Source organism: Aptenodytes forsteri, unplaced genomic scaffold (assembly GCF_000699145.1).
Source record: "Aptenodytes forsteri isolate BGI_AS27 unplaced genomic scaffold, ASM69914v1 Scaffold349, whole genome shotgun sequence".
Lineage (NCBI taxonomy): Eukaryota > Metazoa > Chordata > Aves > Sphenisciformes > Spheniscidae > Aptenodytes > Aptenodytes forsteri.
In genome coordinates, this window is record NW_008794452.1 from 4,286,869 (window position 1) to 4,309,499 (window position 22,631).

General features: G+C 43.0%; 1 protein-coding gene across 1 annotated transcript in view; it reads left to right on the forward strand.

The window, feature by feature from the left end:
- TSPAN15 (tetraspanin 15) overlaps positions 1 to 18,121 on the forward strand; it is a 29,770-nt gene extending 11,649 nt beyond the window's left edge. Inside the window, exons 3-9 of the mRNA XM_019474937.1 lie at positions 5,478 to 5,663; positions 8,056 to 8,130; positions 10,506 to 10,601; positions 12,184 to 12,300; positions 15,812 to 15,859; positions 17,233 to 17,349; positions 17,825 to 18,121. Of these exons, the coding sequence (XP_019330482.1) occupies positions 5,478 to 5,663; positions 8,056 to 8,130; positions 10,506 to 10,601; positions 12,184 to 12,300; positions 15,812 to 15,859; positions 17,233 to 17,349; positions 17,825 to 17,977 (792 nt within the window). The 3' untranslated portion in view covers positions 17,978 to 18,121. The remainder of the gene's footprint in view (positions 1 to 5,477; positions 5,664 to 8,055; positions 8,131 to 10,505; positions 10,602 to 12,183; positions 12,301 to 15,811; positions 15,860 to 17,232; positions 17,350 to 17,824) is intronic.
- Positions 18,122 to 22,631: the final 4,510 nt, after the last annotated feature.

The window sequence follows — 22,631 nt, forward strand, 5'->3', positions numbered from 1 at the left end:
CGCATCGGCGGTCCCGGGGGCGCGCGTGGGGCGTGGGGTCCCGTACTTGACTCCCGCGGCGAGCGCCGCGTCTTCCCGGGAAGCGGGGTCCCTCCTGCGCCAGGCAGCGGGGTTTTGCAATAATTAATGCTTCCGCTGCTCAGCCGGCGGCTGGCACACCTGTGCCTGTGCGTGTAGCTCCCTGGCCTTCCCGAGGGACCGACAAACTGGTTTTGGCGGATGGGGACTTGTAGGGGTTGAAAGTTTGGCAGATAAAATCATCTACGCGTGTATTAAGATATACCCTTTTTCCCCCTAGGGGAGCTGGGTAAATAAAGCCTTTGCCCTACAGAGTCGGTCGTCGGTGTATAGGATAATTCCTTTTCTGAGTCGCGGCTAGATGATACTGTGAAGCGTTAAAACAAAGGCGTGTACACTTGCTGTCCACTTGTAGGGGTTGAAAGTTTGGCAGATAAAATCATCTACGCGTGTATTAAGATATACCCTTTTTCCCCCTAGGGGAGCTGGGTAAATAAAGCCTTTGCCCTACAGAGTCGGTCGTCGGTGTATAGGATAATTCCTTTTCTGAGTCGCGGCTAGATGATACTGTGAAGCGTTAAAACAAAGGCGTGTACACTTGCTGTCCTCAACCAGGCGCCAGGTAAAACCCACGTGCTGTCTCCTGAAAGTGGTAAAGTCCCAGCCGGTGGGTCCAGCCTGTTACCGCTGACTTCTCGAACGTGGCAAATTCGCCCTGGCCAGGCACCCCCCGGGCTGGAAGGAGCCGTCGGGGCTCGTTGTAAGGACCGTGGTTTTAAAAGGTGCTTTTTCAGGCTCCGGGACGCGGGGGCTGATGCTGTCTGGCTGTGCTGGTTCCAGGCTGTACTGATGTACGAGATGCTTAGGCGGGGTTTCTTTCTGGCTCTTTCAGTTTAAACGCCACTTAAGCTCTTGTTTTGCTGCTCTGTGTTTCTGTGGTAGTAGACGCGGTATTTACAAGGTGGGAGCGTAAAGCTTGTGGCGTGTTGTGTGGGAGAAGAGGTTTAGATCCACCAGGTCTGATAGTAGGTGTTTGATTAAAGCTACGATTTAAGGATGAACAAACATTGAAATGCAAAGTGTTTGGGTGTAATTCAGACTTTTTGGGATCCTGGATATCTTTTGTCTTTCTTAGCAAACAAACCAACCAAGGAAAACCCTTGGTTTAAGACTCCCGAAGTTTCCTGCGTTACTCTACAGCAGTTACTCTGCAGGTGCGATTTTTGGAAAGGGAAGATTTATTGCATTATTTCTCAAACCCTTTTTTTGCAGCGTGTCCTTCATGAAGGATCGTGTGCGTTGTCTGCTCCACGTTTTCCATTGGCAGCAAGAGCTGTTGCTGGTGGGATGTAAAAATTAATCTGGTAGCAGAAAAAGGGTCCCTCTGAAATGTTTCTCCGAGTGTCCATGGAAGACAAAGCTTCTTTCAAGCAGCCTGAGGATTTTATTTACTCTTTGCAGTTGCTTGCTCTGGATTTTCAGTGCTCTGCCCTTGTTTATAACCAAGCGCTTTCATTTGACAGCTCTGCTGGGGAGATGGTTTGCTAATGGAGAGAGGGCGGCAGGCGCGATGGGGGCTGCGGGAAGGGGAAGGATGAGGGCTGACGGCATTTGCTCTCGGGAGCGCTGGTGCTGGGCAGTGTGCTCCCAGCATTCAGGCCAAACACGCGCCGTATTGTGTGAGGTAGGGCGCGTGGGTTTCTCTCTCAAAATTTTCTTTTATTCTAGCGTGGTGAAGTAGATCTCACTAGCTGTAAATATCAGCGGGCTGGTTCTTTTTTCAGCTGTGTTAGTCTTACTGAAATTTTTTTTTTTTTTTTTTAAATTGGTGTAAGTGGGAGTAAAGTTTGGCTGTGGTGTATTGGCTTGCTTAAATTTTGGGTGATTTGTGTTCTTTTGCTGCTTTTTGGGGCTTTGACGTACGGGATGCTGAGGCCATTTGGTTTCCTCCCTGCTTTTGCTGTTCCTCTGGTACATTTGTGAGTGATGAACACATGGATTTGAGTCCCTAGGATTGCTTAAAATCACCAGGAACTAAATATCGGCCTTATCCAAAAGCAGAAAGGAAATTAAAGCATGGCTGGGGTTTCCCGAGGGGATGTTTGCTACGGGCCCTATCGCTGCTGTGTCTTCCCATGTCACCCAGGGCTTTTTTAAAAACCAGTCATCACTGTAACTTTTTCAGGCAAGTGTTTTGCTGGTGAACGAGGCTGTAATGTAATTTTTCTCGCCTGGCTGAAACAACATCCAGCATTTTAAACAGAAGGTGCTGTTGTTGAGCGGGCACTTCATTTAAGAATAAGTATTGTAAATACAGGGTTAAAACCGCTGCTTATAAATAAATGCTTTTCCTTTCTCTTGGGAAAGCAACTTCTGTGCGTGCAAAAGCCCCAGAGAAAGTCCCTGCTATTTGCTGGTGGATACTCATTTAATGCAAGTCAAGGCCAGTTAATTTTTCCTGTGGACACAGTGTGAATTGCTGAATTGGGAGCTGTTGTGAAGGATGCAGGATGTAAACAGTATGTATATTTGTGGGCTACCTACGTAAAAGTTGCGTTTCCACCCCTGGTCACAGGAAGGGAGAGCACAGTCTCTGAGAAGAGACATGGGTGGGATGATTGCTGAGTTAGCACATCTGCTTGGTGTAAATAATTGCTGCTATTGGTTTGACCAGATTAAAGGTTTAAAAGACTTTTATTAAATCCTTAAAGAAATAGAAGATAATAAAAGTATAAATCCTGCTTGTAAGGAATGAGGAGGGCTTTTCCCCCCTATAATAGTTTTTTATGCTTCAAAACCTGTATAAAACTTGGAGCGCGTGTGTGTGTCTACTGTATGATAGGTTGATCTGAGTTTTTTATTTGTTAGCTGGTGCTTTTCCCCTGGCATAGCAGCGGTGCTGCTGAGGGCGGCGTGAAGCCTTCCCACCTCCCTGCGGCACATGCCCTCTGCATGCCACGGTTTGCAGAACTGTTAATTTAGGATTGTTCAAGGGAGTTTTATTACAGGGGTATTTTGTAGTCCTCTTCTTGGGGAGTGTCAAAATTTTAATGTCTGGTATCCTGAAGCCTTCCAGAGCAGGCGGCTTGGTGCACTTCTAGAAGAGAGCAGCGGAGTGGGGAGAAGCTCCCTGTTTAATCCCCTGTGGGTCACGAGATAGCTTTAATGCTGTAATTTGTCTGGGATGTGATATCGGCCACCTTGGTCCTTGGGGCCAAGCTGGTTTTGGAAAACGAAAAGCAGTTTCTTGTACGCTTAAAATGCTAGAAGTAGCCTTGGAGGGTGTGTGAGCAAAATGCAGATGGAAGGGGATGAAGATACATATGTATATAAATATCTCTATATGTGTCTATATATCTTAAGCTCTTAAAGTGGGAATGCATCTTGTATTTCTACTCACAGGCATCTTTGAATCTTTAAAACTAAAGACCACCTTAAATTGAATGTTTTGATGAGAAAACTATGGCCAAGACAGACATTTCAGTAAATGTTCTAGTCTTGAAACAACACACTTCTGAAATTCAGATCATCTCCATCAAGCTTTAATCCCTGTGTTTTATGTCCAATGGTTTGTTTGTTTTTTTACAATCTTCTAAACAAAGAATCTACCAGGCAAATGTTGAGCTTGTTAACGGTGCTTTAGGGTTTGCAGGATAGACTGTCTTTAAGTTGTGTTATCTGCTGCGTTCCAAGCAGGGTAAATGCGGTCCGGACACAAAGGTATCAGGTTTTTAGGTTTTGGGTTGGTTTGTTTGTTGTTTTTTAAATAATAATAATACTAGAACTCCTGAATCACATACACGTGTACAGTCACCAATTTTATATTTTGTAATTGTTTTGTATGGTTCTGAAACTCTTTCCTGGATTGTTATATCTGTGTTTAAAAATTTCAAACTGATCTGTTTATGTTGTCTTCTGCTTGAAAAGTGATTTATATGTTATTACTCAAATCATTGAATTTTTTAAAAAGCAAAGCTAACGCTACAAATTGACCATTTAGTAATAAAAAGAACTAATTACAGTTTTACAGTAGAAGTATATAAATGGTAAATTTGGGTACCTGTTATTTGTCCACCATGTTTTCTCTTCTGCCTTCCATATTCAGTACAATCTCTGAATTTGTCAGAGGGAGAGTTACTCTCTGAATTTGGTCATGTAAAATTTTAAGTTGCTTTTTAAATAGCTTCGGTATATTTATTTTTATGGGTGAACCCTTCTAAGATTTTCCCTTTTTAAATGACAACTTGGTGGCATTCCTCACGTAACATCCTTCGGGTTTTTTATTCTTACCTGTAGAAAATCAAGAATTTCCAGGAAGTTGTTATTTATTTTAAGATATCCCATAATTAAAAAAAAAATATTTCAACTGTTGGGCTCACGATCTTGCAACTAAGTATGTCGTGTGTCTGTGTAGACCTTTGTGTGGGACATACCATGTGAGATCAAAAAGCTTCGTATATTTAAGAAACGTGCTCTCCTTGCTGTTGGTGTGCAGGGAGCAGACTTGGGGTTATTGCCGAAATGTTGGGTCAGAAAAGGGGAATGCTATTTATCAGATTGCCAAAATCATTGATTTGAATCTGGGCTCTTCCCTGAGGATGTGCCTGGCTGTTGGAGTTGGCAGTAAAGTTTTTCCACTGCAATTTTCATGATTAAGTGTTGTGGGCTTTTTTTTTTTTCCCCCTTTCTCAAATTCAGTATAATTCAAAGCAACTTGCAGCACGCTGTAGGTTTAATACCAAATGATTTTGACTTAGCTGTAATTATTTTGATTGAAATACCGTTACCGTGTTAAATGAAAAGCATCGCTTCTTGCTTCGCTTGTCAGCTTTATCTGGTAGTGCTCAAGAAAGTGGCATAATTTCAAACTTGCAGGGTTTTTTTGTTTGTTTGTTTGTTTTTTAATCTGGTGCATTTCCCCCAATGGCAGGAGGAGTGGAGGTATAGGATACACCTGGCCATATTTACTGAGCCTAAATACAATAGGAGCTGATAGGAAGAGACATACAAGCTGTTGGTTGCAGACTGGTTTAGAAATTGTGTTGTTAGGGGCATATATACATACACACACAGAGAGGGAAGGACGGACAGACACGCAAAAGAGGAATATTAATGCCAAGGCATTTGCTAGCATATGTAATATATGTGATCTCAGATGAGTAATAAATTACATTTCAACCAGTGACATATGTTTCAATTTGTTTAACTTCCAGAATGTTAAAACATTATTAAATATATTTTTGAAATGAATGAATCTTGTTTTTTTCCTAACTCGGCTTTTTTCTACCTTAGTCTTTTGAGGTGTTTTTTTTTTACCCATACGTCTGATTTGAGTGTTTCATTGTTTATAATTAATTCTGAAGTGAGTAATCACAGGTTCACGTGTACTCACAAAACATCATCTCTGTGTTTATTGGGAGAAAGAGTAACACCTGTGCTCTTCTCTTTTTCTGTTCCAGGTGATTGGAGCCCTTGTCCTCGCGGTTGGGATTTATGCAGAAGTTGAAAGACAGAAGTACAAAACTCTAGAAAGTGCCTTTCTAGCCCCAGCAATTATTTTAATACTTTTGGGCATTATAATGTTCCTCGTATCTTTTGTGGGTGTACTGGCTTCTTTAAGAGATAATTTATGCCTTCTTCAAGCCGTAAGTGTTCGGTTTTTTATTCTTAATTTTTAAGGCTCATTGCTCTTGCTTTTCAGTGTCACCTGAATTCAAACCCATAACTATGTCTGCATTGAAAAATATTTTTAAAAAGTTGCTTTTTTGCTTTTAATTAAATCTGAAACTGCTCTATGGCAGTGGTCCCCTTACCGTGGTCTGTGGATGTCCCTCCATCAGGGAGCAGCAGTATTTCGTCTTGCCAGCGACAGGATAGGCGAGGGTCAGAGCCCGGCGCTGAGAAAGCTAGCTTTCCAATAGTTAAGGGCTTTATGGAAAACAACCAGGAATGTGAATTATTATCAGCCGGCGTGGATCTTGTGCAAACTCAGCTGTTGACATACCATTTGACGCTAAGCCTGGCACCACAGTGCCTGCTTTTTCTCTGGTCTGGCCATAGCATAGGCACATGCCCTGCTTAGGGGAACAGTGTTGGAGAAGAGGAAATAGTGCTGCCCCTTGGCCGAAGGAAAAGGCGAAAGCTGGCTGCAGCTTCCCCCGTCAGTACAGGGGGATTTCCTAAAGCTGTGAACCTGCTTGATGGGACGTTAAGTGCAGAGATGAGCTGCAGTCTCTTACGGTTCACTTCTCGTTTCAACCCGGAGGAAGCCGCTAGAGAAAGAAACCCCAGGTCGGGCTGTCGTCCGTCAGGCTGGCGGTGGCTGGAGTCTGTCTGCCTTTGGCTGGGGAGTGGAGTATAGGGGGGCAGATGGAGAGAGGTGTGTTACGACGTTAGCTGTATAGCACCGCAGGGCTTTGAGAGAAGGGCCCTAAGGGGGAAACGAAAGGGGCACAGGTTTTCTGTCCAGTGTCTCTGAAAGGGGAAGTTTTAGGGAAATTCCTGTATAATGCTGTGGTTGCAGATGGAAGTTGCACATATGACTAATAAACAGGAAAGCACGAAAACATAATTTTCACCTTCACGTCAGTTCAATGTAAAGAAATGGTAAATACGTGGTATGTTACATAGGCCAAAGCAAGAGGTAACTGTGGATTTTGAAATTAGGCTGGAATTTTACTGAGAGTCTGTCCTTAGGCGGTGGTGGCTTCTTTCACTCTGAGCATGGTGGTGTGTCCTCGTCTGATGCCGAGACGACATTTTCTGTTCCTGTTGTGGTAGCAAACCCGGTAGGGTATTTAAACGAAGAAAGTCCCTGATGTCTGCTTCTCAGGCTGATTCCAGATTTAGCAGGAGAAAAGAGATCTGTCTGGTGAGTTTGTGACACTGATACTGGGTACTGAAAGCACAGAAATTAAACGAGCTTTCGGGTCAGGGCATTAGAGATTATTTTCAGATGAGAGATCCTAAAACTTCTTTCCTGACAAAGTTCACCATTAAGAAGCAGACCTAAATTCATGTAACAGCCATCTTTTATACCTAAACAATCCTTTGGGTTGGAAAAACATTTCAAGGACTGGCACGTCACAGCTATCTCATGGTGTTGCTATGGATTTCTTCATCATATTCATATTTTGCAAGCGCTTTGATAAGTAGTCACAGATGCGTATGTTGTGGTTGTGTGTGAGTGAGCACATATATATATATATACACACACACAGAGATGAATAAATAAATTGAGAGCGAGCATTTTTCTTACCGCTGAGCATAGTAAGTGCCCTGTTAGTGCTTAGTGCGCAGCCTCTGCGCTCAGCTGGCTCAGTGATGTAGTACTGCTCAGTTCCCTCTTCTGAAGCAACACACTAAAAGGTACCAAGCCCAGAATTTGAATAAATAAATTGAGAGCGAGCAGGTATAATTTTTCTTACCGCTGAGCATAGTAAGTGCCCTGTTAGTGCCCATCATGCAGCCTCTGCGCTCAGCTGGCTCAGTGATGTAGTACTGCTCAGTTCCCTCTTCTGAAGCAACACACTAAAAGGTACCAAGCCCAGAATTTTGCTTTGATTTAACACTGGCAATTTAGTAGAAGGTGGCTTGGATTATCTTAAAGCACTGCTTTACCCAAGAAATGAAAGCTAACAGGTAAGTACTGTTTTTGTAGGAAGCATAAAAACATAAAGTTCGGTGTGGTTTGTAGCAGTCCATTAATACGCTTCTCTGGGATGCTGTTATGGAGAGAAGTATCTTGGCATGGTAAATGCATCTATTGGTTCTGAGGCCATTCAAAGCAGAAAAATAATGTGTTTGCCAATTGGGCAAAATCCAGAATGACTCAAGTGAGGAAAAAAGGCTTTCTTGTGACATGAACAGTTTTATAAGAACAAAACCATAATTTTTTATCTTTCTTGAAAATGACATCTCATATGCAGAAAGCCAAGTATGTTGGCAATTGAATGTTACGGACTTAAGGACACTAATTGAAAGAGTAATTGGGGTTTGTTCTGTTTAAGGACTCGCTTGCAATTATTTTTTCTGTAGTTCATGTACATTCTTGGTATCTGCTTGCTGATTGAGCTGACTGGTGGAGTGGTGGCCCTGATCTTCAGAAACCAGGTGAGCCGCTTGCGTTTAGGTTTTGATCACCAAGAACGTTACTTACAATCCATGATGTTACAGCTATGCTACTGAGCAAATAAAAGGCATTAAAATTGTCACCTGAGCACTAATTGATGGAAGTCTGAAGGCAAGTCCAGACTTTTCAGGGCCTTTCAGGTTCGGGGATGGGTGGGATTGGCCACCTGTTCTGGAGATGGATTCCGGATTAAAGAACTTGGAGAAAATCTGGTAACTAAGAATGCGCAATACAGGCAAAACGAGTTTCTAGCTCTTCATGTATTACAAAGTGCTTTCTTCTCGTTTGCCTTCTGTGTCTCAGATGGCTGATTTGGAAAGTTTCCAGCTGGATTTGGAGACTTTGTTATTTTTTAGTGGCCAAAATGTTTTACCATATGTAAGGGACAGCTCTTCCCTGCCCACATCCATAAGCAACATAACTAATTTCCGTAGGAGACCCCATCGTTTACAAGCATGCTATAATTATATAAAAACCTTAATTTTTCTAAACGGAAAGCAGCAGACTTTTTTTTTTTTGTGTTAGAAATGTTTTAAAACATAAATGTGTTCACCATGGCAAGTACTACATTTCTGTGCTTTGATTTTATTCTTTCAAATCTGGAAAAATATGAGCATTAAAAGGAGATGCTGAATAATAAGACCTCTTCCCTCCCCACCCCAGTCCTACCAATCTCACTTCCACAAAAAGAAGTCATACGTACTATGTGACATATGTTATTTAAAACAAAAAAGCTTTAAAAAATATTTTTTTAAAAATACTGTCATTGTTATTTTGAAGCAGTATTATGTTCTCTCTAGCTAATGTCGTCTTCTTACTCCGTGCCCAACCGGAGTTGTGAACTTGATTTGAGAGCAGAGGATGAGTTACATTCGTTTCTAAGAGCTGTCGTTAGCTGTTGCTGTAGCCTTGCGCCTTGGCCCCGCGCAAGGGGGGGTTGTGGTGGGAGCGCCACACAGGGAGCGGATCAGCCAGCCCGGTGTAGGAGTGTGGGCATCACGGGATGCAGAGAATTTGGTTGACAGAAAAGTAAGTAAATGCCAAAGATGGTATTTGCTGAGAGGGAGAGGAAGAATTGCTGTTGACTTTCGGACAAAGAAAATGTATTGTTGGGGGTTTTTGTGCAGTAAGCGTTTTCCCGACACGTGTATTGGGTGTCTGAGCAGGACAGCTACACTCAGGGACAGGTTTCTTTGCTTGTTTTATGAGGTTAATGGAGAAGTTCAGGTTAGTATGGGGAGGAGAAGGAAGTATTTAATAAAAGCTTAGGGTAATAGCCTCTATTTAAATGCTGATTGGTTTGCACATCTCATTGTTTTTTTCCATTTCTTTCTCTGTTTCCTTCTCAAATCTGTTGAGTCTAAGTGAGGTGAAACAGGCAGCATGAGAGTAGTTGGTATTTGCTGCTGTTTGTTCTTGGCCAGTTAGGATAGTCCTGCAGAAAAATCCCTTCTTATTTGTAATCATTGATTGTAATACTGAGAAAATGAGTAGGTGTATTTCAGGTTTCTTTCTGACATGCAAGGATTTAGCTTTGATCATTTTAGCAGCTGCGTTGAAAGGAAAGTTGTTACATTCTAGTTATGTTTAGTCTCAATTTTTGCTATGCTATCATGGTGCTGGATGTTGAAAACTTTTTTTTTTTCCCCCTCATCATCTGAGCTTTGAAAGTGTTTTGTTGATTTAATTTCTAATATGCCAAGCTGAGGAGATGCTGTTTTATATCTGCCACTGCTCCACTGCCATATTTCTCAAAACCATGACTATAAAACATACAGATATGAGATCTTTTCCACTTTTTTTCTGCTTAAGGTGGAATAAAGCTCATTATCTGGCTATTATGGATTCCTTGGAAAATAAAATGGTGAAAATAAAATTCATGGAAGATGGTGAGCAGGGAGACAGTCAGCTCTTGTCGCCCAGGGAGTGGTGCAGACCACGGTGCCAAGACCCACCACCCAAACCTGCCATTCTGTCACCCACAAGATGCTGGGGATCCCCAGTGCCCAGTGGGAAGGATCCTGCCTTCCCATTCTCAGCCTGGAGGACAATGAGACCATCTCTGGTAGACACTTGGAGAGTCTCAGAGAAGCAGCACCTCGCTGGAGAGGTGTTGCACTGTTAGCACTTCTCAGCACAAAACCAGCAGCGAGGCTGCTTCCTTAAAAGAGAACGGATGGTCAGTCTGTGCAGGACTGTGCTATGATTGATTTTTAACTGGTATTTGTTTTTTTTTATTAAAAGAAGAAAAAAAAAAAGGCTTTCCTCTTGTGCTCATCAATTACACTTGTCACTTTAACCTGTTCTTTTAATTTTGTTTCAGCGTTTTGAATCTTGTTTTACTTCTGCCTTCTAGACAATCAACTTTTTGAATGATAATATAAGAAGAGGAATTGAGAATTACTATGATGACTTAGACTTCAAGAACATCATGGATTCTGTACAAAAGCAGGTTTGTTTGTTTGTTTTGTTTGTTGGTGTTTTTTTTTTTTTTTTCCCTGGGACTACTTCAGTGCCGAGGTGTGGTAGGTCCTTGGCAACAGCTTTGAGTTTTTCCAGTGATGTGATACTCAAATTCTTACTGACAAGGGGGATGAGATCTCATGCATCATCTGTTATGGCGTTGCTGCGGGCAGGGCTCCTCCAGCATCCCAGCTGGCATTTGAAGCCCCCTAAATCACTGCAAGAAGCAGGGACAAAATGCAGCTTTTGCCTTGGTAGGCGTGATTTGGATGCTCAAGGCCAGGTCCTGCAAACATTTAGGCTTATACGAGCCCCACAGCTGGATTCAGACAAATTCAGCCTAAATTCCACCCAAGTTCTTACTCGAAGTGTTTCTGCTGGCTGGTCCAAGACATTCAAAAGCATCTTGTTAACAGGAGGCACCACACAAAGAGAAATCAGGTGGCAATTAGGCTGTTTGAACCTGGGCTGTTGTATTTTCACTCGAGGGCACATGGCAAGCTCTTTAACAAGGTGGTTATTCAAAAGAAGCATATATACCTGTAATTAAAATTCAGAAATTGTGTTGAGCCCAGCTGAGCATTACTTAATGGCACGTGTAGTTGACTCACAGCCTCTTTTTTTTTTTTTTTTTTTTTTTAAGGCTGGTGTGTTGAAATGTTTATTGGATTATTGAAGAGTTCTGCCATACAGTTCAGAGACTATAGAAGAAGCAGAAAGTGTTCAGAAATGCGATGTCAGGGCCCACGTGATGACAGTGCCCATGCCAAATAATGATTAAAAAAGAAAAAATTAACTTGGGAAGTGATATGTATATTTTATGACATTGTTATGGAGATGGCAGCCTGCTTTGAAAAACAGAGTTAGCATGGAAAGTCTGTCAAAAGCCAACCATCCTGAGGAAATTTTGTCATTAGACTTCATAATGCTTTAAAGTTTCCATGCACTGCCCATAATTATGTGCATGTACAGCGAATATACATTTTAGTGATTAAATAAACTGCTGCTTTTCCCTGTTTAAAATGTAAAACGAATATTTGTACTAAGTCAGTGTAAACTTACAGTATTTGTTTGCCAGATCTCAGTTCTACTAAATCACACCCAAAATGTTTTGGTGAGACTTTTTTTTAATGCCTTATAGCAACACTTTCGTCTTTTAGACTCATTTAGAAATGTAGTTGCAATCCTTAAAAAAAAAAAAAAAAAATTGAAGTATATTACAGCTCGAGATGGAGTGAATGTAAAAACATTGCTTAATGATGTCCAGACCTGAAAAGATTATTTTTCAACTCGGAAAAGATGGGAGGTGGAACTTAGCACTGAGTACTTTGCTCTGGCACCCTGGGTAGTAGCTCGATGAGTGACAAAGGAACGCTACCTATATCTTTAATTCTTTTCAGTTGTATCTATCGTATACATTCATATGTGCCTTGCTGATAAAATGACAGAATTGCTGGGTAGCTCAGTGCTCTTAAAATTGCTTTATTCTTACTTTGTTTTCTAGTTGTTAGAAGAGTTTCTGTTGAGATACGAAATTTTTTTTCCTTTGCCTTTTGTGTCGTTTTTTCCAGTTTAAGTGCTGTGGTGGGGAAGATTATAAAGATTGGTCACAAAACGTGTACCATGACTGTGCGGCGCCAGGACCACTGGCCTGTGGGGTGCCATACACTTGCTGCGTCACAAATAAGGTAAGTCCAAGTCCCGGCTTCTTGGCATCGCTGCTCTCTGCCAGGTCACCGGCATTTGCTTGGAAAGGTACCTTACTTTAGAAAGTCTGGGGGAAGAAGCGAAGGAAAATGGGTCCCTCCTGAAAACGGGAGCTATGGATCTGTGGGTCTTGACAGCTTGAAAAGGAGAAAATAATGAATTAGACGTGTTGGCTCTGGTCCGTGTTACTGTCCCACTACGCAGTCCTAGAAACGCGGAAGGGATCTTGGGAGCTCCTCTAACCTCATGGCTCGCCTGGACCAGGGCTGCTTAAAATTAAGTTTTGCTGGTGTTTTCCCCAAGGTTTGCTGCTCCAGCTTTGCCAGGAAGCCTGGGCCCCAATTGTTTCTGTGGGTGGGGGTTGGAGTGATGTGCACCAGCTGCTGCATGAATTAAAACTCAAACAGAATGACCCCGTCATCCAGAAAAAGCCAGAAATGTGGGCAAATGACCTTAGGGTCAGTGCATCCTTGTGGGTGCAGGTCTAGACTGCAGCTGCTGCTCTACCGTAACCCATCCTTGAAAACTGCCCGCCTTGCCACCTTGTAAAATCCTCCCTGGAAGGACACCCTGTCGGCTGGAGTCTGGACCAGTTTCTCAGTCTACGATGAACTGGTATTAACTGGTGCTGGCAGCACTAGGAGCAGGCGTTAAGTTCCATATAAATGGACCTTGTGTTTTATATAAATTTTAGCAGTTTTAATTCATCGTTCTTCATTTGAGGGATGGATGTAATGCTGAATTTGATAAAGAACTATTCCTCAACTTAAAACCAGTATGGGCAATCCCTGCCTCACTGGGTTTTGGTCTTTGGTCTGAACATAAGACAGAGAAGTTGAGTATGTGTAAGTGCAGACGGAGTAGAGCTCATGATGGATAGCCTACTGGTGCCTGTTATGTGCTGCCCTTTCAAGGTCTGCCTTAAGGATGGGTGTTTAATTAAAAAAAAAAAAGGAAAAAAATGTAATAATTGTGCTAGTAATCCTGCTGGCTGTTGCTGAGAAATGTGTATAAGGTGAAGGTGGTTATTACATATGCTTACACATTTTTTGTGTATGAGAAGGAGTCTGTTTAAAGCTGCGCTGAGCTTTGATTTATTCTCAGAAACCAAAGCTAAACAGTTATGTTTTAAGTCTTAGATGTTTGAGAATAAGCGAGCCGTGTATATGAAAATAATATGTGCTGATCCACAGCAGCACGGAGCAGACGAGCTCAGGATTTTGCCCTCAGCTGATGGCAGAGGAAGATAGAGCTGGCTAGTAAAGAGCAATCTGGCTTTTTATGGGTCATTCAAAATACTGCTTGTTTTTCTGTATCTCTCATTTCTCTGTTGAAGTCTTGCTTTAAAAGGTTAGTCCATGTGTGTGGAAATACAGCAGTACTGTGAAGGCGAAGCGCTGCAATAACCAGTGACTAATAACGCTAGGTGCCTTTTCAGCCGTGGCACAAATAATCAAACACATTGAGGATTTCAAATGCAACCTGTCTGGCAGGAAAGCACTAAAATAAGAACTTCTCCGAGGAAAACAGGGAGTATATTCTCCATGTGCTTCATTGGCAACTGGGAAGGTGGGGCTGAGACTACTTGCAGCCTAAAGGTAGCCTGCGAAGTATTAAGCTCAGTGAAGTTAATTGCAAGGTGGAGAGAAGCCCCAAAATAACAAGCAACCTTCTTATTTAAGGGTAGGCTGTTCAGCAAGACGCTGCAGTACGTTAGGGCTTGTGGCTTTGCCGCCCCGGGATGCCATCGATGTGCCTTGTAAAGTCCAAGCGGCGTGGACGCATATTAGGCAGGATGACCCTAACACGTGGCTGTATGGCTGGCTGCCTTAAGAAAAAAAAAAAACCAACCAGAAGATGCATACCTCTTCTATTTTTGACAAATGCTTCCAAATACAGGCTGGTTTCTGTCCTGGAAAACTACAGATATGGTTTGTGATTACTCATTCACTTTGTAGTCATGGAAAACTCCCCTTAATGTTGGAGGTTGGATTCTGATCCTCTTAAAAAGCCCTGTGCTAAGACGAGCCAGGCTCATGCTGGGGGGGACTCTGAAGGGACTATTTTCAAGTCAAAGTATTTATTAAAGACTTACACTAGTGTAGCAGATAAAAATTAGTCCCCAAGTGCCTATAAACCTCTGTTTCTAACGCATTTCTCTCTGTTGTGTATGTTTTCTTGTGCCATGGTGTCCTGTTAGCAAATCCTGTGTTTAAAATTAAACGATGTGACTGTGTTCTGGTTGTCACATGTTTTGCGGATGTCCACGTGTTTGTTTGTTAGGCTTAAGCATTTTGTAAATGTGAAATCACTCACAGCAGACGCAGCAACACGCTGATGCCTAGTATTGCAAACCTTGACTTCCAAGGTATTTATTACCTGTGGTTGACAGATGGGTAGTCCTCACGTTTTCGCAACAGACCTGTGAAATAGTCAGAGTTCTTTTTTTAGGAACGCGCTGAACCTTGTTTGTCAGATACTTGCGTGTTCAAGGTGAGAGCCTGTTTTTTTGGGATCTTAAAAAACTTGAGCCTGGCTGGTGTTTCTGCCATTTTGTAATATCCAGCTTCCTTCCATCTTTTGCAAACATCCCTCTTCCTTCTTGGGGAGGTGACCTGGGAACCTCAGCCTACCGCTCCGAGGGCACCAGCATTTAGAAATCTCATCTCTATATCTTGTCTTAATTTTGAGGGAGGGCATATCAATACGGTAGAGTTTGCTCTGCCTTATTTCCCTCATTTGTGTATTCTCATTTTCCTCCGTGTCTTTGGTTTTGTACATTGCTTCCTTTGATGCCAGTGGGCTTTACGTTGGCTGATTTGTAAGTGAAGGACAGTATTTTCATGTTAGCTTTGCCAGGCCAGGTAGAGCTTCGGGATGCAAGCAAAATATGAAATGGCTATAGAAAATGCGTTAGTAATCTGTGATGAATGCAAGCATTCAGTCTTTTTTAAAATATATGAATTTTATATTCATATATATGATATATAAAAACATATTATAATAAATTTGGTCTTGTAAAATGTTCATGTAAGCATACATAGTATTGGACGTTGTTTGGGGTTTAGATAATTCTGAGCTTAAATTTCTCATCGTGGTGGCATGATGGACATGTTAACCCCTGGTTTTCTTAATAAGATGTGTTAAGTTATTAAGGCCTTAAAATTAAAACCAGCTGTTTGTTCTGTGGAAACAGCTGTGGCTTACAGCTCTGTTGTAGCTAGCTTTGGTTTCTGATGCCACGCTGGTTTTGCTGGATAGATACAGTTCAAATGTCTTGTGTCGTGACACACTGGCAATACTGACTTCTCTAAAATCATGTAGAGCTCTATCTAAATCTGACCCTGGGGCTGCTGGAAGAAACCAGTGTTGGGCTGGGAAATAACCCTGTTGTTGCTTTTATATGAGCTGGGTGAACACAAGAAGAGTAAAAACATTTTTTTTGTGATTTTTGTTTTCTGCTATAGTTTATATTTGTTGTTTTCTTTTCAGACAGACACTATCAACACTATGTGCGGATACAAAACCATTGACAAAGAGGTAACGTAACCAGTGTCCACCTTGTCGTGGCAAAGGGTGGTGCTTCTCTGCATTTTTTTGGTCAGTTACAAAATTGTCTTCTGCATACTTAAATCTACCAGACAGTGAAGTCAGCAATTATAATTATTTTATTGAGAATAACTTTCATACATTAAAAAAACTAATCTTGTTTGATTATGGTATCTTCCCTTCTTTGTGTCTTCCATGATTCCTTGTTTGACGTGCATGAAACACGTCTTCCCAAAGCTCATCCCCCTTATGCTAATTCCACAATTAATGCAAAGAAAACTGCTTTCATACTTTTAAGTAGTGACTTCAGTTGGGGAAAGCTTTTAATACTTAAAAGCCAAAGTTTCTCACTGAGTAAAATCAGTTTTGGTAAAGCCAACTTAGCTGTTTCTAAGTATTTTATATCCCAGTAGTGGGTGTTTTATTTTAAGCCTGTAATAGTTATTCCTGGAAGAGGAGTGGGACTTCCCAGGTTGTGTTGGCAGCCCTCTCCTCCCTCCAGGAGCAGGATGGGGCCTCCTCCTTCTTCAGTCTTCCCTCTTGGGAATAGCCCCAGTGACTCCAGAGTAGAGACTGCCGGCTCAAGGCACTAATTGCAGAGTGATTAAGAAGGGAAATCAGTAATTGGATCTGCGGCGGGTTCTCCACTCCTAGCTTTGGAGTGCTGGTGCGGGGAGTTGGTCTGAAAAAGCCCCTTTCCCCAGCTGATTTGCGGCACTTGGCGCACAATGCCAGCTTCAGTTGTTGGTTTTTGGGATTACCGGTTATCTTTACATATGACCTGTCTTCATTTATATTCATTGATTTATGGCTTAATCACCTAAACGCTCCAGCCTGGCTCTAGTGCCCAAAGCACTTAAGCATATGCTAAACTTTACTCCATTCATCTGCTTAGGACCCTTTGCAGCCTCAAGTGCTTTCTATATTATGGGTTGGGGTCATGGTGCAGCTTGCAGGACTGAATCTGAAATCCTCTTGTTCCTGCCCTTTTTAGAGTCTATTGCAAAGCACTTGGTCCGCAATTTATATTTTTCTACTGCTGTACTTTCAACTTGGAAGCAGAGATGAAAGCTAAAGAGAGACTTCTGTACTTTCCAAGTGGTCTAAAATGAGAATCGGATGCATTTCATTTAGAAAAGTAGTGGCAAGGAAAGATTTAAAAAAAAATAAAATAACTTGTTCAGGCATGGAACAACCAAAAAACAGGTGGAAGAGTTAGTGATGAGATCTGTGTCAAATTCAGTGGGTTTAGAGAGATGGGAAGGAGGACCAAATTTGCCTCCTTGAAATTTGAATTATCATGTGTAACTGTATCATACGCCAGTGCAACTGCCTGTTTGAATGTCTGCTCTGTTATTTTGCAGCGCTTGAGTGTTCAGCATGTTATATATGTCCGTGGGTGCACGAATGCAGTGCTTATTTGGTTTTTGGACAACTACAGCATCATGGCCGGCGTGCTGCTCGGCATATTACTACCCCAGGTAAGAAGGGGCCAGTGCATTATCCATTAAAGGGAGTATCTGATTTGTTGCTGTGGTATGTGATATCCCATTTGACTATATTTAATTATAATTTTTTACTTAAATTTAACGTAACTGATAAGCTGAGGTGGCATTCCGGTATTTTAGTAGCATTACTGTGATATATTGCAGGGTTTGGTTGGTTAATTTGGTTTGCTTGGGGTTTTTTTGAGTCCTCTCCTCCCCCTAGCTGCGTCCACTAAGACTTTGCTCCAAGGCACAGGGGTGGTAATTAGCTGTATTAGCTCTTCACAAAAATAATCCATTTATACCCCTATATGCCAAGAAGAATAACAATGTGAGATTCTCTCTGTATATATACCGCATACCTGCCCATATATCTGGCATACGGATACATAATTTGTAAAAACTGCCGCAAGAAGCGTTAGATAAGCAGTATTTGATCTCTGACTAGAGATGCCCCTTCCTTTCACAGTTCCTGGGAGTGTTGTTATCCTTGCTTTACATAACTCGGGTGGAAGATATCATCACCGAGCACAAGCTGAGCGAAAGACTGTTTGAAGAAGCACAGCAGAGATCTGCCTCCGAGTTTGCCGGAGCCGGCTGCTGCATGTGTTACCCGGGGTGACTTTGGAAACCTCAAATATAGTTAAAAAAAAAAAGCAAATCCACCTGTTCTGGTTTGTGGTGGCTTCTGCGGCTATTACAGACTGCGGGTGTAATGAATCGGCCAGCAGACCGGCGGCGGGGCGGCGGCGGGGCGGTACCGCCCCAGCCCAAAGACGTACCAGAAAGGCTCCGTGCTGCCGACGATGCTGCTGCGGTATCACGATGCTGCTGGAAGGTGGATTGTGGATAACTAAATCTTTTTTTTGGTGATTACTGAGTGATACGCAGCCGGGAAAACTATTTTGGGAAGATTTGAAGGTAGATTTCTAGGAAGAGCCTTTGCGTCTTGGGATGTCATATTTAAATGTTTGTCCTTTCCAACTTCATTTTCTTACTTCTTACTCCTTCCAAAAAAGACTTCTTACTGATCTACATGGTGAATATTAAGTATGTGTTTAGTAAATTTTTTATGCTAATCTCAATCAATTTACTGACAATAATGGATGGGATGCTGAACACTTTCATCGCTCAGCCTTTTGTGCCTTTTAATAATGGGGCAGATGCCAATGTCGTATCAATCAGGTAATGCTTGATATATTTTTAATGCAATTTATTGCTGTCTGGCTTTTGTATAAACTTAGGGGATGTTTGAATCTTGTCTGTACTGTATTTTTCCCCTTTAGTAAATTAACTAGGTGATTTATTTTCTTTTTTTTTTTGTAGTTCTGTATGTTGAGATGTTTCTAATTTTTATTCTTCTTGTCAAAATAAAAAAAAATAACTTTTTCTAAAAAAAGTGCAAAGATTAAAATGCTTCTTATTTTCTTACCTAAGTTAAGCCTGTCTGTCAGATGCAGAGTCAAAAGGCAGAAATACCTCGAGCTGTGATTCTGGCTTGGGCACCGACTTGCCTGGGGTTTTGGACAGAGTCACTGAAGGTCTGTGCCTTGTTTGCTTCTCTTAGTGACTTCTTGGGAAGTCACCGAGAGCTCAGGGGTTTTTGTTGTTGCTTTGTCCTGAGCATCTCTCTGCAGTCTTTCTGGCCCCAGCCAGGCTTGCAGGTGAAACGCACAACCTAATTACTGTGATGCTTCAAATAAACAAATTCAGGGTGAGAATAAAGCGGATTTGGCTTATATCCTGTCTTTGTGAATCTCTTCTTTTCTGACGCTCCACTAAGCCACACAGAGGAATATCTGATGTCATTCTCTCCTTGCTGCTTTTCTTCTGCTTTTTAAATTTCCTTTTCCTGGACGTGTTTTCTGCTTTCTTTAAAACTCAGTGTTTGCTGCTTAGCTCTCCGCCTTCACCAAGGATTTCTGAGGAAGCTTCATGCTTTTCCAGGAGCCAAAAAATGACTCATCCAGTTCTTCAGTGTTTCTGACGGTGTCTAGGGATAAGAGATCCTGCTGTGTTATCAAGCCCATCATCCGCAGTGCGAGGTTATTTCCTACACAGCACACTCTAGCGTTGGGTCCCGCACATGGTTACATATTTAATTGCTCCATATCGTTGTCACCTAAATTTTGCTGGTCTCTGTCCTGAATAATGTATTTTGGTAAGTTAAGAAGCAAGGTGTGTTTTAAGGGTGGATTTGTGTACAAAGAGAGGAAGGGGAAAAGGAGGGGGCAGCTTTGGAGGAACAAGCTGACTGCTGGTGAAAGAGAGGAGGATTGAAACCAGAATTGGTTTATTGTGGAGAGTGGGCTGGGAAGGTGGGAGCTGAAAGCTACAAGAGCTAAGGTGTTGTCAGAGGCAGAGCTGTGCCCTGGCCTTTAGCAAGGGGAATGATGCTCGAATTTGAGATGGCAGGAAGGCTATAATGAATTGTGAAGGAGGGAATGACAAAGGTAATTTTTCTTTCTTTACTAAGTGTTGTAAATGTTGTGGTGGTTTGAAGTACAAGATACCTGGAAAAGTAGGAGATGACGGAAGCGTGGTTAAAATTTGGGTGGTTTAAATGGAACAGGGAGAGTATTTGGGGATACCAGGGAGCAGTTCTCCTTTAGCAAGGAAATTTGTGACCTGTACTGAATTTTCAACCATCCTCAGTGCTCTTTGTCATATGCAGTGTTTGAGGAGGGGGGTTACCTGACAATCATGAACTAAACATGTGTGACTGTTTAATAAATGATTAATTCAAATACTGTTGACCCTTCCCATTCCCTCAGATCTGAGGAAATTAACTCTTCGCTTCACAGGCCCATGGTGACTGGAGGGAAGGATGATGCCCATCAGGAGGTGGCTGGAGGAGAGGGAGGCAGCAGGTCTCTGCCCAGCTGCCTCCAGGCACCTGAGCTGTGGGAGACGATGGGGAGACTGTGATGGGGGGATGAATTTGCTCTTAAGCACGAGGCTTGGCTCTTCTCAGTGTGCTGCGCTCATGTCCCATTAGTAGACAGATCTTTTAATGGGTTTGCAGTGTGCACAAGGTGTTTTGTGTGCTTACAAGTAGCTGGTTTTATCCTGAGCCGCTGAGCCTGCAGGGGTGTGCTCTGTCCTGCCTAGTTCATCTGCGTGAGTGAGGTCCGGAGGGGATGTGGTGTGGCGTTAGTGAACCTGCAGCTCATCTCTGGCTGATGCTCCACACACATCACTCATCCAACTACCAGCATTTTCTTTTTAAATATGCACATCCCCATGTCCACAAGCTAATCACCTGGAAGCATGTGAAGGGCTAGACTCAAAATGTTGTCCTGGTCTGATTTTTGCGTCTGGCTGTAAGTGAAAACCACTGTGGCCACACTAGCGAAGATCATCTGGGCTTTTCCAGACAGCTGACGTGAAAGTTGATTTTAAAATGGGTGAAGAACGCTGATCTAATTCAATCCTTGCCTTCCTGGCAGGAACAGCCACATCTGGACCACTCCTTGCAGATGCATCCTTAAACCTGCTCTTAAAAAAGCTCCTTGCCTGCTGTTTAAAAGGCTGAGGCAACTCTGCAAAATCCCGGAACTGTTACGGGATTTTTTGTGTGTGTGTGTGTAATTTTAAAGTGCTCTGACAACTGTGAGCTTCCCATGGTTCATCCTCCGCATGCTCCTGCTTTCCTCGTGCTTCCCAACGCTCTGCCCTCTGTGGATGTTGGGCAGCTGTTTGTGCTCCCTGCTTGCAAAAATCACCCCCGCCGGTCCTTGCTGCCTGACCCCTGCGTTGCCTCTCTCCTGCCAGCACCCCGGAGCTTTCCTGCCTGTCGTGGGACGGCTGTGCAGAGCAGCTGCCTGTTCAACGACCAGGAAACCGAAGGGTTGCAACAACTCCTCAGTGTCGGCTGCCTGCTGAGCTACTGGGCAGTGATACCTAATTTAATCGCTCTGCCTCCCCTGTGGGTTTAGGGAGCAGGGTCATTGCACCAATTCAGCAACGTGGAGGGGTTTTGCACTGAGAATTATGTGCCATTCAGCTAGAAATAGAGATTTACCTTCATATTTCAAATAGTTACAGGCTATCCAGGCACAGTCTTGGCACAGCACTTGGGCAATGCATGCTGGTGAGCTGAGGGCTTGGCTGGAGCATCGTGCATGGTATATACTGTACTATGATGTTACGTGATAAAAATCTTTAATTAGCGCAGTTCCGGAGGAGAAATGCTGAGCAGCTCTCCCTCTGGTGGTGTGGGTATGCCATATCACAAGGCACTAATTAAATCTCTGCTCGCCATGAATTAAATCTCTACTTGGCGTGTCCATACGGCACCGGGGTTTCTCTGATGGCCCTGTCCCCTGCCCTGCTTCAAGAGGCCCCCTCACGTGGGTACAGCTTCCACGGGCTTCATCCCCCCCAATCTGGAAATCCCTCGTTAGCCCTGAACCTCTGCAGCAATTAGCATCTGTTTATGAGGCAGAGCGGGCACTCGGGATGTGGCTGCTCATTACAACCTGACCTGGAAAACCAGCCTCAGAGGCAGGGTGAGCTAATTTCCTACTGATGGGAAAAAAATCGGTGTTTAAGATCTAAAAACCATCTAGCTAAAAGTTGTTTTGCAGATTTGTATTCCTAAGGCCCTTTTCTTCGCTAGGACTTCCCAGCGCTCGTGACTTTTCTGTACAAGCTGATTATTAAAAGGTGTTTGCCTGGGTTCAGGAATTGCTTCTTGGTAAGAAATAATCTGGTGGGTGTTCAGCCTCGGACTGCAGGTTTTCCCACTGCCCGGGATTCTCTGGGCTCCACTGGGCCAGGGAGGTCAGCTCGACCCGGAGCACATTGGTGGCACATGAAGTTGCTCTGGGTTTGCATCTTCGTTTGATGTCTACGCCTTTCTGGGGAGGGGGGAGAGAGGGCGACATCTATATCTGTGGTGGTGAGAGCAATGCTGCTGTTTAACTTGTCAAAATTACGTTCAGTCCATTGTGCTTAAAACTGATCCAGCCCCAGTCTGTTTTCGTACCCGGGATGGGAGTACTGCTCTCATTTGGATTCAGCTCCTGGCCTGAAGTCTGTCTCTGCAGCTATAAGAGCTAAAATTTTGCCTCGCAGCAGTGATAAGAGCCCTCAGCAAAGGCAGCTGTTAAATCCCCTCAGGAAAGTGGGTGTCCTGCCCGTTTCCAGCATGCTCCCTTGAAGGAGGTACTTTTTCTTCCATGGAAAGTTTTTTCCTTGATGAAGAGGTAGAGGTAGGTGAAAGCTGCTGTCCGGGAAAGGAGAGAAGAAGAGCCGATCTGCGTGGGACGCGC